The 16,990-nt window shown below is 35.1% G+C and overlaps 1 protein-coding gene across 3 annotated transcripts in view; it reads right to left on the reverse strand.

Annotated features, from left to right (window-relative positions):
• LOC119152976 (prolyl endopeptidase FAP-like) overlaps positions 1-16,990 on the reverse strand; it is a 45,186-nt gene that overhangs the window by 6,459 nt on the left and 21,737 nt on the right. For 2 of the 3 annotated variants that reach the window (XM_037398815.1, XM_037398812.1), the window contains 10 exons: positions 14,935-14,979; positions 13,177-13,281; positions 13,016-13,086; positions 12,368-12,421; positions 11,909-12,033; positions 10,640-10,687; positions 7,670-7,768; positions 6,874-6,943; positions 5,481-5,675; positions 2,839-2,893 (listed from right to left, as the gene is read on the reverse strand). In XM_037398815.1, coding sequence (XP_037254712.1) covers positions 2,839-2,893; positions 5,481-5,675; positions 6,874-6,943; positions 7,670-7,768; positions 10,640-10,687; positions 11,909-12,033; positions 12,368-12,421; positions 13,016-13,086; positions 13,177-13,281; positions 14,935-14,979 — 867 coding nt within the window. The remainder of the gene's footprint in view (positions 1-2,838; positions 2,894-5,480; positions 5,676-6,873; positions 6,944-7,669; positions 7,769-10,639; positions 10,688-11,908; positions 12,034-12,367; positions 12,422-13,015; positions 13,087-13,176; positions 13,282-14,934; positions 14,980-16,990) is intronic. The other variant, XM_037398813.1, reaches the window with a different exon arrangement.

Below are 16,990 nucleotides of genomic sequence, written 5' to 3' on the forward strand. Positions count from 1 at the left end.
TCAAGGTAATCTAGTGCAGATTATCTCAAATCAGGGCTAACTTCAGATTATAATGAGGTCAATCAGAGTCACATCCACATTACACAGCCTCTACTCAATCTGTTTCAACACTGATCACTGTTGTCAATTTTTTTCCCTAAAACTTAAAAACTTCTCTTGTGTCCATTGCCTTTCATCCTTTCAGTGTGCACTTCCAAATAGAGTTATAGGATTTTCCCTCCCTTAGCAAACAATTTAGCTTTTGCTAATGACTGGCATATTGAATCAACCCTATAATCTTTAAATTGTGAGAACTTTAGGTTGGAGCAATTCCTCCCTACTGCCTGCCACGGCTCCTGTTATTTTCTGGCTTGATTCCTCAAACTGGGACCCAGCAAGGAAGAATAAATTCATAGCTGGAAGTTAGGTGAAGCAGTAAGTAAACCCAGATATCAGAATAGATCTGTGCAACTGTGCAGGGCTAGTTGCTGAGACAGGAAAATACTGTAAATAAAAAGCATTTTGTTTGGATGTCCATAGGATGTGGAAATAATACTTGTATAAGGTCTTTGGGAAATAACGGGTTACTGTTTACTTTGGAATGGAGGGAGGTATAAAAATATGGTGTCTGTCATGAAGAATTCTAAGGATTATCAACCTCATTAGTAGCACATGAAAAACTAAGGGAGATAAGCAAAAATATTAAATATTTTTTTATATAAAAGTAAGTTAGTCCCACCCCCTTAGACATTCCAGCTTTAAATGACAATGAGGGATATGCCGAATGAAACAATAATTCATACACAATTTTTACAGCTCATTTGATCTTTTAAAAAATCAGACCACAAACAAGGCTAAAAACTAAAGGATTAAGATCAGGCAGATAAACCTATGCACTGTAACAGGCAGAGAGAGTATTAAAAACCTGAATTGCTTTACTGGTTATTTAAGAGCTTTTGCCATCAAGAAGAGTTTAGTGAGTCTGAGAGTATGAAGCGCTGCATAGTTCATGCATACCTGCCAAAATGCAGGCTATAAATAAGGAAATGCTTTTCAACTGCTTTCAAAGGTTATGGACCAGGAAATGGTATAATAAAGAGAAAAAAATGGGAAAAAAGACTGACAGGTTTGGCAATTTTGCTGCTATTTGAATATTATATCTGCTATTGGGATACAAAACTTTAGATATGTGAAATCTCAATTGGTTCTGGAAACACTGTGGTGAAATAATTTAATTTGGCCTTAACTTACTTAATGTCACTTTAGAATTACTCACTTCTAAGTGTCCATATCACTTAATTTCACTGTGCGGTACCCCATTTTATCCTGGTGTTATAGCAGTGTCTGACCAAATTACATTAAATATTAGTTGGTAGAAGCTTCATAGAAAGATTTTAGCAACCCTGCTCATGTTCTATCTAAGATCAGGCAACTTCTATAGTTACAGTTGAACTGTTTCTGGTCAAGCCTCTTACAGTGGCCAATGAAAACTAACAAACAAACAAAACCCAGCAAAACAATAACAAAACAAACAGTGAAAGATCAGAAGACTTTTCCTGGCAAAGACAGGCAGTTAAAGAGAATGAAATATAAAGTCTTTCTGAATGATAATCAGAGAAAAATGAACATGTATAAAGAGAAAAACATGAGAAAATGTTAATGAGCGGCTAACGTGCTGGTTTATTCTGTATGCTTTTTTAGTTAGTGCTGGCTGCTCCTCTTGGATAGCTGATACTGATTTACTCAGAGGAGTAAGGGTAGCTAATGCAGGTCTGGTCTCCAGTGCCCTTCAGCATTCCTTACAGTACTGTCACTAATCGATGAGACCCTCAGGTTTTTTTTATTAGCTCATTCTCCCGCATAGTGTAATTCTGTTATGCTGAAGCTGGGTAGGACACAGGGCTCCAGTTCTGTCTATGCATTCTTGATGTAGCCATTCATGACGAACATAAGCAATTGAGTCAGGTGGCGTAAACATCTTAAAAATCTCTATAAAGGGGCCATGCAGCATTTGTGCTGCCACTGAAGTCTGCTTCAGCTCTCCCATAACACCACTAGCAGGACTGCATCTCATTTCCATGAATGGTCCTACTTTGAAGCTGACAGCACAGGAAAAATAACCTTAACTATGCCAATAATTTATTTTTCTCCTCTTAGAATACAGTACTATCCTAAAATTTGTACTTTGGGTATGCTACTCTATTTCTCAGTGTGTAAGAAAGTGAAATCTGGCCATTTAATAATAAAGACTTGCAATACATCTGGCTATAAAAGGTTCTGGGAGTGTTACAAAGCAAAATACATGAAAAAATAAAAAATGAAAAATAGACTGGCTAATTATTGGAATGACCCCTATAGTGTCCTATTTTTCTACTCGGTGAAGCAGTCAATGTACAGCCCTTAGACCCAGATTAATCCCTACTGACCATTTCTAAGCCAGCCAAGTATGCAGTGATTCAGAACGATGCAAGGGTCACATTTTCCAATGAGTTTCATAGGACTTTTCTCATTATTTTAATCTCAGATGAGAAAGGACAATACTTGAAGATTGACACCATGCCAATAAGTCCCTAAGTTAAAAGTAAAGCCAATTAAACCAATTTAGTTTATTTAACTTGAAGTCCAAACAATGTATTAGACATAAACTTCCCAAATTCTGTCTTGAGCTGTCAAAGATCCCTTTCCAGGTGCTTGCACTGTTGCAATTACATGTATATAGGCACCAACAGGAACTATCCCCTTTGGAATTACCATCAAACACTGGCAGAAGAAACTTCATACAGATTTAGGACAGAACAAGGATGAATTAAAATATTATACTGCAGGATTAAAGATAGATACAAAAATCCAACCACTTACCCAGCCCCATATTGCTATTCGTTTCTCATCAATAAAACCCATTTCTATAAATTTCCTGTGGAACAGAAAATCACAGGAATAAATGCATTGTTACAAAAGATTGGTAATATTATAACAAATTAGCACAAATTTGTTTTTTCATGTTTCTTCCACACATTGCACCAATTTAAGCAAACTGAAAATGAGCATAGCATGTCTGATTTCTACAAAGCATCGGTTATTAAATTAATAGATACTGCAGACAAAAAGAAAGAATTTTTCTTGAAAAAGTAAAAGATGCTGAAATTGATTCTTTTTTCATAATAATTTTTTTTCTAGTGGATAAGGACTCTGGCCAACTGGCTTCCTGGCAAAAAGTTGGGGTTTTTTTATTATACTTAGAATCCACCTGGATATTTAGTCCAGACTAGGTTAAACATACATTATACCATGTTTGACATGTGCGTGCATCTATCTATCTATCTATCTATCTATCTATCTGTGTGTGTGTTCATGCATATGTGCAGACATATACTCACATATATGCAGAAAAAAAGGTTCAAAAAGTATACTTCTACTAATAACCACATTTCATTTCCCATAGTTCTGCCTTCCCACAGGCTAGTATAGTTTCCATTGTTTTAATGCCAAAGGTGCTGGATTACCATTAACATTCAGACCTTATCCTCCAAGATACTCAACATAATAATTTTATGAGTTGATACTCTCATCTCTCAAGAGGCACAGTATCAACCTCTGAGATTAGGGATTCCCTGGAGCAATAAGCTTTCTTTTTTTATGTGCCTGAAAAGTGAAGAGCATATACTGCTACTATAATAAAAAATAATAATGAGGAAAACATCTTCTAATGTTCCAAGTAAGTAATAAGATTGCAATGGATGAAAGGTGCACCTTGCTTATGCACTCAGTAGTCAAGCAGGTCAAAGAGAAGCATAAATATTAGGTCTCATACAAAAACTCCTGCATCAGTCTGAAGACTATTTCCAGAGCTGTATTAGCAATAGCAAAAAGCAGAGGATGAAGCAAAAGACTACAAAGGTTTGAGAGTGATAAACAAAATAGGTTCAGATATATCCCAGGACACATATTAGCCTTATTTCACTAGGACAAACACAAGCAACTGACAACACCCAAAATGAGGGATACTATCAGGGTGGAACAAATTAGAAAAGTTAAAAAATTATTCAGCTTTGTTATATTGCTGTCTTAATCCCTAAAACCCCATAAAAGCCCCTCCAAGGACTTCCCACTGGAGTATAGGATACTCTCTAAAAATCATACAACTTAAATCATGTGTTAGGTCAGGAAGATGGAATGCAATACGTTTAACTGAATAAAAACTTAGTCTAGGTGCTGACAGAAAACTGGAAAGTGTGAAGTCTGAGGTCATTTCTTCACATTCTGTCTCAGCACATTTTGCAACTGCAGAATCAGTTTAAGTTCCCTCTGTCTCTGACATTTTATGTCTGAGTGACAATTCAGAGTAATAAAAGAACATTCTTTCTCTTGAGATAAAGTACGCTGTTGCTGCTAAAAGTTTCAAGAAAAAACCCAGATAATAGATTAATAGAAAAATCTGATGATACATGGCTATTCTGTTTCATTTATCATGAAAAGGATAACGGTGTGTTTATATCATTGTGAAGGAAATGAAATATCACAAAGCAGAAAGAGGACGGAACAGATACCCTCCTCACACACACACTTGTAAATACAGGCAGTGTTGTCAAATAAGTAGAGAAAGATGTGGAAACCTGGATTGCTACATCCAATTTCTAGCTAAGCTGCTCAGAGTCAGGTCTGTTACTGGGGGAAAGAGGGAATTTACGGTTGCACCTGGAAATCTATCCATGCTCTGATGGGCCAAATTCAAGAGGCTAGACTAAATTCCCTATTCCTGCCTTGCACTCATCTCGGCGGGGTTCAAACTAACACTTCTTTAAATGCTCACTTTAGCAATGCTGCTGCATCTGTAAGCTTAATAGGCAGCCTTTCTTTACAAAATCTGTTTTCACTCCTTTCCAAAGCTTCTGCTTAGGGAATTATTTTCCCTTGGAACACTGTTTTGATGCAAAGGAGCAACTGTTGGGGAACAGTTATGGGAGGACCTCAGACACTTTCTGTTGTACATAACTATCCTAAAAAAGCATGGAAGGCAAATTTATGACTAACTGAACTCTAGAAGGCTTGTGTCAGGATTCAGTTTTGCCACAAACTTAACATTTGACCTTTAGCTAATCACTATAATCACTATGGATCTTTGGCTAATTGCTATGATCACTGAGGTGGGTTTCCCCTACAGGGAAAACTTCACAATAATAGAGAATACATGGGCTTATTTCTCACCACTGACACTTGTATTTCCTTAGACCTAGGTCTGAAGCCTCTGATGATGATCTCATAAAATGGAAGTAGTGAGGTCCAAATGTGTACTTAGTAGTATATGGACTTAATACGCCACACAAAACCTTGCTGACATCAAACACCTCAGTAATAATTTAACTCTACAAGTCTTCTCGTCTTATTTCCTGGAGACCTCAGCTCTCCAGGAGAAAGGTTGAGAAGTACATTTAATATTTTTTTCACATTACTTCTTGTAATTATGTAAATAAAACAGTTATACAGGGAGATACTCCACTTACTTCACTGCTGAGATTTGGTCCTCAACTTCATAGACTCCTAGTCTTCGATATACTGCATGCAAAATCTTGTCACCTTGATAAGCTGTGCCTCTGCCATCCACTAGAGCAACAATAATTTCCTCTTTGCTTGCAAGATAGGTTATCCAGCTAATGCTAAATGTTTCCTTTACATTCTGACTGCAAGGTCCTCCGTACCTGAGGATGAAATTTCACACATTTTCAACTCATATTTAGAAATTTAAAAATGATTACTGGATACTGGACTATAGCTATAGGTATTCTAATATTTTCTCCACAAGTATTTTGCTATATGGCTGTGGTTCAGAAAGCTCAGTAGACAAACAGTTCAACTACCATTTTCATATATTTATGAGATTTTGCTATCTAAAACACGTTTCAATCCTTTAGGTCTTATGCCTAAGGCAAATCACTAGTTTCAGCTCAGATTAAGGGGTGCAGCATCAGATGCCTGTCCTAAGGGGAATCCTTGGAAGAATCATGACTCAAAGACTCAATTCTTCCTCTCTCCAAATTCTTTAGGTGTAACAGCCCATTTTGGTGCTTTTCTGCATTTGATCTCCACATGCAGTCAGCAATGCCAAAGAAAACAGAAGAAAAAAGTACAGCTCCTTACACTTTCTGGCCATCCCCAGACCTTCTTTGTTTCAGTAGGGAATATCAATTGGTGTTGGAACTGTGGGCAGAACACACCCCACATAGCTGAGCAATACAGAGAGACACTCCTCATGAAAATGGCCTAATGCAAATTACACATTTGGCCTGAAGGACACAACTGACTTAATCTTCTATTCTAAACTTCATTCAAACGTACTTAGCATTCTTGGACCTTTGGATAATCACTGGTTAATAAAAAATGATGTAAGGTTTATTAGACCCACTCAGCTCTCCTTTCTGCCTCTCATTTTTTTTGCACCACTGCAATTTATGCTCTTTTCCTGCCTGCAATAAGTTAAATTCATGTCAAATGCTCTTTAGAAGTAACATTTGATCAAAGAAGCCAGTCCACATGGTTTAGGGGTGTTTGGGTTTTTTTCTTATTAACAAAGCTGGAATCAGTAATTTCAGACTGCCTCATGATAAACAGAAGCTGCATCAGAGCTAAAAACTCCAAGAAATAGCTCACATGCTTTTACTCTTTTTCTTTCTCTGAGGAACTAGTTCTTGCCATGCTAAAATTAACATTAAAAACCTCATTGATTTCCATTAGGTTGAACTCCTATTCCAGAAAAATATTAAAATGTCCACCACAACAAAATAAACAGAACTAAGTAGTTTTGCTTTTCCTTCTTAAAATATTGCAAATGTCCTAGGTTTTGTTAAACTATGTTTTCTGACAAAACAACAATGTTCAAAGAAAGGAAGTGTTACATACACCTGAATAAGCAGAGGATACTTCTTGGTTCTATCAAACTGGGGGGGTAGAAGCATTTTGTACCACAAAGCTAGAAAAGACATATTAAAATTATATTGTTTATAGTTAAAATTATTTCTCCAAGCATAATACAAAGTTTGATGTAAGAGTATATGGAAATGAATTAACGCAAACTACACAATGTATGAACCGTGAATCAGAACTGATGCAAGTAACTGTTTATATTGAGCTGAAGAAAGCTTTGAAGAAATAAAGTTCCCACTCTTAATCTAGCTATGCATAAAATTATTATTTCACTAACTCTAGGTTTTCAGTTTTCCAGGTGCCTAGAAAAACACAAGCAGGAATATACCTGTTGTTAAGATTATGAGAAATGAATTTTGGAAACTTTAGACTGATTCATTACCATGGAATATTGTTTTTGAAGTCACTAGGGAAAACAAGTGTATGCAAGTCAATATAATGTGTAACACATGAACAGTGGTTTACATTTCACATTTTATTACCACCATACTATAATGTTTTTACACAATATTTAAACACTTTACCAATAGTATAAAAGGTTTTTTTAAAAAATTGCATAGCGAAGCAGAGATGTATTTTAACTACTACTTTACTGAGAGTCACCCTGAGGCACAAATTGGTTGTCAAACAGGGCAGAGCCAAGCCTTTTCTTCCCAATCTGACAGGCTAACAAGTTAGTTCTACAGAAAGACAATATGTACTGTAACAAAATGAAAGGCAAAATATTAAAATGGTAGAAATGAAGAGTATAATAAAGATGTGCAATTCTTACTTATACCATCCACTTCAAGTTTTTTAATTTCTTCTTTTGGCAGTTTGATCTCCTGCAAAGCAGACTGCAATTCCCAATTGTCTTCCAATACTCTGAGCTCTAAGTAAAAGAAATGCTTCAATTATTAACTAATTTATTATTAATTCCTCTTCATTAACTGAGATTCCTTTATTTTGTGGTATTAGAACAGAAAGGAAACCTGTGAATTTTACAAGCAGAGTAATGACATCAACACAGACACTTCTAATTGGGTTTGATCATATAGCTAAATAAAAGCAAGGCACTGGCATTATAGTGCACAAATATTAAGATTTTTACATTTTTGAATGCAAATAATTTCCTTTGTGGCCTCTAAATGTTAGAGTCCTGGATGTTATGAAGAAATTACTTTCTCCTGCAGAGCCCTCATCCCAGTTTCGTAATACAGCAGGTGCTGGAAATGCAAAATTCATCCCATCATGAAAAACACAGTCCTATATCTCCTCTCCTGCTTACCACAGTAACATCAGTTTAACGTCTGAGACCCTTGGGCAGTGTGGTTAAGTGAACAGATGTTTGGAAATATTTCTGGGATAATGCAGGAAATTCCACTTCTTAAGGAGTTGTGGCAAACCCTTGCTTAACCACTGTATGGTATAATCCTACACAAAGGCACTAGACTTACCATATAACTGTCCTTGGAAATATATTACCGTATACTTTATAAACCTCTTTAGTTGTTATTTTTTTAAATCTAAAAAGTATTAATTTTTTAAATTAGCTTTAAACCCCATTTGCAGTTCTATAATTTAAAAATTAATATTTAAAATTGAGTTAATTTCTAGCATAGATTGCAGAACTACATGTATTATGAATCCACTGGGTATTACTTGCTTATTTATGTGTCTTCCCATGAGTAGTGATGGATGAAGAATATTGTACAGAATCAACATCTGTGACTTTTATCTTGTTTCAAAAGGAAAGAACCTTTTAAAATCGTAGGAGATTTTTGTTAGCTTACTTTTTTTTTTTTTTCTCTCTTTCTTTAATGGCAACCACTTCCTGTTTCTGAAAATGTTAAAAAAAAATACAATAAGTCCTTCTCTCATCCTGTCTTGAGCTAGACAGTGCTCAGGACATGCCAGAATTATAACTCTGGAATTTGTTCTCTCAAAGTAATCGACAAGTTTTGCAGATTCAAGTGGGTTTTTATGGCTGAAAGATCATCCTAGCTTTAGATACCCACCCAAATGCAGCTGAAACATTTCCATCCTTCCCCTCAAAACTCCTGAAACTTGCCCATTATCACAAATGAATTGTAGGCATGCTGGAAGAAGCTTCCAAACTGGTGTATGTTAGTTTAACTGCATGCCTCCTACTAAAATTCATGGGTGATGTATTTTCAAAATGCGGCCAACTGCAGTGAAAATGGATCTACTAAAAATAGTTTTGCACTGCAGAAGAGATTATGAAAGCAAAGGACTGAAGGAAAATGAAACCAAAAAAGGTCATGAAAAAGTCAAAGACAAGTCTGAATTTGTTTTATTCCTGAAGAATAATAGCACAGAAGAGTAAGGCATCATGAAACCGTGGTGAAGATCCATTAAATGAAATTGTTCTCTTCTGCAGAGGGGTTAAGGAACATGTTCTTTACAGCTACATTTCATGCAGTTTGTATTTGACAAGGAAAGAGTAGGGGCCCTAGATACACAAGATCATAATAGAATCATGGAAAACAGAGAGCTATGACAATGGATTAAATATGAAAACATCCATACATTAGCTGTATTTAAACCTTTAAACCTTCTGAAAAAGAAATACTGGAAGAACACACTGGTTTTATAGCACCATTGCAACAGACATGTTGACCAATCTTCCCTATCTGGAAGCATTTTAAAGTGGTTAAAAACCAAGATGTAAAAACTCCTACAGAAGAAAAAATAATTTTATGCTGCAATTCATTGACTTCCACGTGAACCAATACTGAATAATTTAGCTTAACAACACTGCAGCATTTGTCTTCCTCATGGTTTTATGTGTCTTCTGGTCAGACAACACTCAGTTAATAGTGGGTTATCAATATGAGCTGAACTGTAAAGACCCTAGCATTAGAGCTACCAGTACATTTCCACTGATTATTGGGAAAGGAAAGAAGAATGCCAAATCACTGAATTTTTTTACAGGACCATGCTAGTTTTCATAACATTTCAGGACCAAGGTCTTTGAGTTGGAGAACTTTTAGGGAAAAACAAGGGACAGAGAGAGAAACCTCTCTGAGAAACTCTCTGAGAGAAAGAGAGCAATTAATATTTTCATGGTTAGCAAATTCCTGCTTGGCCTGGTTGCAAACAGTCCTCACTAACAGGCTACTTAAAAACGAGGGCTCTTTATGTTTCATGCTGGAGTTCCCATTTTGTGTCAATAATTACACCTTGTCTGAAGCAGTTATTTGAACTGATCATCTGAAAGATCTTCTGCTCTTCCCTGACATTTCTACTGATGGCTGAAGAGTAAGTCCCTGATCCAAATTCTAATTAGTACAGTACAATAGCTCAAACTGAAAACTCTAAATAGTACATTGTTGCCTTTTGTATAGGGTAGGGTTGCTTCATGCAAAAAAAGTCCTGTGTTCATCCAAATGTGAAAAGAAATAGTTTGGAAATCACAGTACTGTTTTCTACAAAGTTTGACTCAATATTTGGTAGACAAAGAGTTGCCAATGTTCATTGCATCTTAGTGTGTAAACAGGAAAACCATCTGCATGTTTTTCTATAAAAGTGCTATACTCAGGAACGAAATTAAAGACATCAGTGTCTTCATTGATATTTAGATTTTACTATTTAACAAATCTAGAAAGACACAAGGTATTTTAATAACAAACAAGATGAACGGGTTCTTGATCACACTCCTGAATATTGTATTAGAGGATGTGCATAGTGAAGATAAATGAGAAAAACAATTGCTCAGAAACAGGCAGGGTATTTTCAGTACCTCTGTCACCATGGTTCTCAAAGAGAGTAGAAATGGGAATCCCGGGACCTGTCATAAGAATGATGAGAAGGCAGGTTATAGTCTGAAGCTAGAATTTGGTGATAGAGTGTGTATTACATTAACATTGGTAACTGACAGGTGTTAAAGAGCTCGAAGTTGATATGCAAATCTGAATCTTTGCTGTATAACCCACTAGTCCCTCCTGCACTTAATACATAAGGTACTATGTGTACATAGACTTGTTTACATACAGGCATTGCTTAGCAAACATAATAGAAGTAACTTTACTGACAAACTCTTCCTCCCTAGAGATGAAGTGACATCTAGTTAATACCTTAGATGTGATTACATAAGGTGAATGCAGAATTAACAATGTGAAACATTCTTCTGAGAACATGTCACATCATATTTGTGAAGGTGAGTTGCTTTCATATGGTGACGACCTTACCGACTATTTTGTGCAAGAATGATTGAAAGGTGTTATTATTTGCTACATTTGCTTCTCTGCTCAATGGAAGTTCTAAGGAACTCTTTATCTGATACGGCAGTGCAGAATCAGAAGAACAGTAAACTTTATATGAAACATAAAAGGAAAACCTTGGATATTTTTCTTTCCTCTTTTTTAGATCATGACTTCACTGTTCTTTGATTACAGCAATGGATGAAACCTCAGGTCACTGAAATCACCTAACATTTCAAAAAAGCTAAGATGTCATTTAATACTTCTGTGTTACAAATGGTTTCAATGATCACACAGCTTGATGAATTGAATTTTTCTTAGTTCAGTTATTAAAAATGTTCTCAGTTACTAAATATCCAACATTTTGCGGCTGACACAGGTTTTAATAATTTAAATTGGGAGACACATTGTAGTTTCTTACAGCTAACTTTGATCACATGAATTGGAAATCAGTGTGTGTTTCCAAATCCTTCTCTTGCTGCTGCAAGAAAAAGCATGACTTTGACGAGCCAGATTATAATCTGTTTTGTGCCATGAAGGACTTCCACAAACCTGTTTTTAATTCTAAAAATCCTAAGATTTTTGTTGAAAAAGTAAAAAAAAAAATGTAGAGTGAAAATATTTGTACTTTCTGAAACATCTTCCCAAGGTTTTTGGACATGGAACAGTTTATTTCTGGAAATCTCTCCTGGTTATTGTGAAATTCCTATAATTCATCTAGCTATCATTTGGGATAATCAGCATTATCTATACCTCTGATATATTTGAAAGAACGACTGATCATATGTTTGCCCCCATGCTATACATACCATAACAGATCAAGGCATAATACTTAGAACGTTCGCTGAACCTTGCTGTATAGTACTGGCATCTCTCTTTCCTTAAATTGCAAGTAATGCATTGTTTTCTGATAGGTTTACTTCCAATACTGATTCTAGGAGAAAAATAACATAAAGCAATATTTACTTTGCTACAACTAACTTCACATGTGTCTGTCTCACATTCTAAAGCTCAGGCACTGTACTTTCAAAGCAGGTAAATTTAAAAACAAATGTTTTCCCTTTTTATAATTTTTTTCCCCCCAGAGTATATTTAAACTTTAGATGCTGTTTCTCCTTAATTCTCAGATATGATCTGAGGTCAAGATTTAGTTAAAATAGCTTGTTAAATTACACTTTAATCATCCTCAAACTAAATTATTTTATTGACAAATCCAGAACTATCTTCTATCAACCTAGTATCATTAGGATAATGTTGATAACACTTACTTGTAAATATTCCTTCTTCCTGGATATCCTTCGAATTCATTGCTTGAATAGAAACTGCAAATTCATGTATATGTTAATAAATAATCCATAAAGTGATGAACTATGAACCAGCATCAAGATGAAAAGCTGTCTTGGAAGTTAATTTAGAATTTTTGAGATTTCTGCATGTGATGGAAGAGTAAGTTAAACTTATATACCTTTCATCTTACTAAATCTTTGCACAAATTATTAGATGACCAGTAAACCATATAACTAGGAGTTCTATCTTAATTCTCATGATCTAATCACTCCAATTATGTAAAGTGTATCTATCTATACAGTAAACTGAGAGAGAGACCATAAAAAGAGAAGTAACTGCAATTTGTATGAGCATCAACCACATGATTAAATTTAAGTATCTCTAAGTAAGTGTCTCTAAGATGGGTGATCGAAAAAAACAGAAAAATGAGGGCAATTTGCAAAGCATCTCCCATAAGTAAGCCAAGTTTGGAAACCTGTGCAGTGCGTTCGCATACAAATTTGTTGTGTATGCACTCAGATTAAAAACAAATTATACCTAGTTATAACTTGAGTTAACAAATGATGTTCAAATAATTGTCGCTTTTACTGACAACACTTACAACATGTTCTCTTCTTCATGATACTTACAGTGCATCATTTGTTACTCTGAAGATGTATATTGCCTCCCATTTTCCCCTTGTAATTTGAATTGCATTCTCCTGTGAAGCAAGACATAGATGTTGCTGAATATTGTAGAATTATTTCAAGAACTTACAGTAGATCAATGTAGAACACTTTGCTTGACTTACCACAGAGCCATTGATGTAATGAATATGCTTATAACCATTTTTGTCACTAAAAATTTTGTAGTATGAACTGCTGTCTGATGTAAAATATGGTGTAGAAACAAAGAACTGAAACAATGGAAGAAAAATGGTAGACAAGAAGTAAGTAAGACTGTCCAAGCTATTTAGCAGATTATAATACACATACTGAAAGAAACAAGATTACTTCATCGGTTCAGATGGGAGAAAGTAGTTTGCACGTTTACCTGTGATATTCAACCTCCCAGTCAGTACACATTACAGTTTCTACCCTGACATGTCAGATTTCTTAAGCTGATGATATAGATAGCTCAAGTACCCCACAAATGCAAGGTCTACTTATAAGTGGAATATTTTTTCTGTATATTCTGAATGACCTTTCTTTAGTTATTTAAGAATAGGTAGAGATGATTTTAAAAAAAAGTTGATGAATAAACCTAATGTGCACAAATGGTGCCAGGCTGAAAATCCTGTGGACCATAGAGTTTGGCTGATTCACTGAGAAAATACAGCACTCAGTAAATGGATATCTGAAGTTCCCATACTATCCCACTAACGTTAAAGAGCAGATTACCCCAGATAACACCACTCAACTTTTGCTTCCTTTCAAACCATCACCTCTTTACTAAAATTGTCAGTCAAGGATGAGCTACTGCTACTGTGAGTTTTATTTTCAAAACTTGACTACAGAATGACCTCCAAGAACTTCAAACATAGCACCAAGCATTCCTGAGTGAACGTGACTCTTGAATAATACTAACGCAAGCTCAACTAAACCTGTGACCACAAGCTGAATTGTTCCAGAGCCTGCTTCTAATATTGCTAATGCTTGAAATCCCATAAGGGCTAATGCAGGGATTTATGCATGTGTGCAATTTCTTTAGCTCTAATAAAAATCCATTATCACAACCTCAAGAGAAGTGGCAAAAAAAGAAAGGGACCAAGTAAAATAACTAATCCTTGTAAATGTGTAATCTTCAAATAAGGATATTCAGGCACAGTGTGAGCCTTCACAATGTGAATCCCCACATTGAATTCTGGTCACTTCACCTGCCTGAGGAGCAGACATAAGCAATAATACATATTCACTGTTAGAATATATGATTGTAAATACTGATCTCATGCTCTTAAAGTTTTCTTGCAGGTTTGTTTTTAATGTGAGTTCCCAAATATAGGTGTTATGTCTCTTTCGAGATAAAGGTTACTGGGTAGAGAAAATTTCTTTTGCTTAGGGGTAACTGTGGAGAAGTATCAACCACCACTGTAAGTGGGGTATCTTTGAAGGTTCCTCCCTAGCTGAAGATGTGCAGCACTTGGCACTAAAACTATTCTGAATGAACAGGTTTTATTCTTAAAATGCTATGGTATGGCTGATATTATCTCTTGCCCTAGTGACATCAGAGGAATTCTACATCTGTTCTTTGCCTCCAGGATGCTTTTAAGAATTACACTGCAGTATGAACCTACCTCTTTTCATGACATCCATTCCTTCAGTATAGTGTCTAATCAGTTGGTCTAAAGATTTGCAAAACGAGACAGTGAAAGGGTTTTTAAACTCAGAAAGCAGGTAGCCAGATACTATGCCTAGCACAGCATTAAAAGTCTCAGACCTAAAGTGGAGTAGGTTTAAGCAGTAGAGGTACATGACTCAGAATGGTGCTTCATGTTTCAAAACACTCCTGTGAAGATGCAGAAAGCTTAGCTTTTAATTAAATCAAAATTGAATACATTATGAAAACCTACTCCGCCTGCCCATCCTGTTTGACTCTCTTCTATGTGCTGTTGATTCTGAAAAACAAAATCAAACACACTCTTTAAGAAGATCAAGATGGAGTTTATAAAAGTTCAGTATCATCAAATAAAAAATCTGTAGCTGCCTGTAAAAGAGAATTTTAGAATACTTGGGACTTGAAGTTTGTCTGAGTAAATAATATTACTGTATTAATACCAATATGTTAGTTAAGATATTACTTTTTAACAGCTATCATCAGAGCTAAATAACACGTAAAGTAATTGTTTTAACCTTATGCAAATTTCCACTGAAAGCAAGAATTAACAACTACTTAATCTCATTAATTTTTCAGTTAAACAACAGGTAAAATAATTTTCAGGAATAATAATATTAAAAATCTGTGTCAGATTTTCAGCTAGTTCATTTGACATATTTCCTTTCATTTCAAAGCTGTGGTGTTGATTTATAACAGCAGATAATGTGACTACAAGGTACATCTTTCATATGTAAACCTTGGAAATCTTAAAAACACTTTAACTAAGGAAAGTACAGGAAAATGAAGGGTCTCCATATTTGGTGCTTGACAGAGATATTAAAGGGCTTGATTTTCAACACTTTTAAAAGATCTCACAAATATATATTTAGAAAGAAGAATTAAGGATTGGCAAAGATAATGTTGAGAGCAAAAATCACCCAGGTTATCATATCCTGAGACTATGGATATAAGTTTAGCAGGTCATAACTCCTTGTAACATTACTAAAGCTCATTTTGAAAAAAAAAACACCTTATACTGAGCATAAATGGATCAGTGCCTCCTGCAGCTAAAGATGCTTTTACATTTTTATTTTATGTTTTACTTCTAGAGCTTCTACTGCATTTTCAATACTTTCCTAAGAGTTTTTCATTGAAGGGTGTAATATCTTGCTTGGTGGATGAAGCAAGTGATTTAATATTTAACAATTCCGCATTCAACGATGTGGGGTTTTTTTACCTTGCAAATCTTTCTTTATACTGTTCATTTAATACATTATTTCTTCAAAGACTGAAATAAATTCAACAAATTTGCTTTCTAAAGAATATGGTTTGTATTTGTTATCCTCAGTGTAATCTCATTAGCATTCAGAACTATGCTTTCTCCCTTTCACCTTACTCCTTGCAAAGTGACTATTTTGAGCACAAGTTGCAGGTACTTGGCCCTTAGAAGACTGTTTAGTACTTTGCAAGGGCTCCACTGAGAATATGGATTTTACTTCTTTTTAAGAAAGAAAATTGGGATGTATTGTTTTGTATCTGCTTCCTGAATTTCTCTTCCTTTCTTTAAAATAAGGCTCAGATCCTGATGAAGTAGTATATTAAGTATATTTTTAACTTCTCTCATATGAGTAGTCCCATTGACTTCTATGGGATTTTTCTGTGTATTAAATTATTTACAGAATTTAATTAGAGAACTGGCATCTTTATAGGAAATCCCAGTTTCATAAACACATGCCTAGCTTTTAACCACATGAATAGTTTCACCAAAATATTGGTTTCTATGGTCTATTCACATGAGCAAGCCTTGAACACGTGAACATTTTTGATGAATCAATGTTTTAGGAACATCTTGTAGATTACATTTTGTTATTATTTTCAAGTACATAAAGCCTAGCACATTTATTGTACATTGGAGTCTCAATTTAATATAAAATCAACAAGAGAACTATTTTTGCCAATGGAAACGTACAAAGATATACTTTCTAACGGCAAATAGAGCTAATGCAGCACTCCCATCTGTTCACACTCCTTCAATTGGCCATTTGTGCAAACTTTAATGTGATAAAAGCATTGTATCACTGTATAAATATAGGATTATAGAAACGTCACTAGTGACTCCATAAATAAGGTTTTATGGAGAAATGCGATTAAACAGGGATCATGAACACAGTTCTGCAATATGTTAATTGTTCTGGTCTAGTTCCAGCAAAGCAATTAAGCACATGCTTAATTTTAAACACATAAATAGACCTACTGAAATAAATAAAAGTTAAGCTTGTGTTAAAGTACTTTGGTGGACTGTGATAGAATTC

Source organism: Falco rusticolus, chromosome 8 (genome assembly GCF_015220075.1).
Source record: "Falco rusticolus isolate bFalRus1 chromosome 8, bFalRus1.pri, whole genome shotgun sequence".
Taxonomy (NCBI): domain Eukaryota; kingdom Metazoa; phylum Chordata; class Aves; order Falconiformes; family Falconidae; genus Falco; species Falco rusticolus.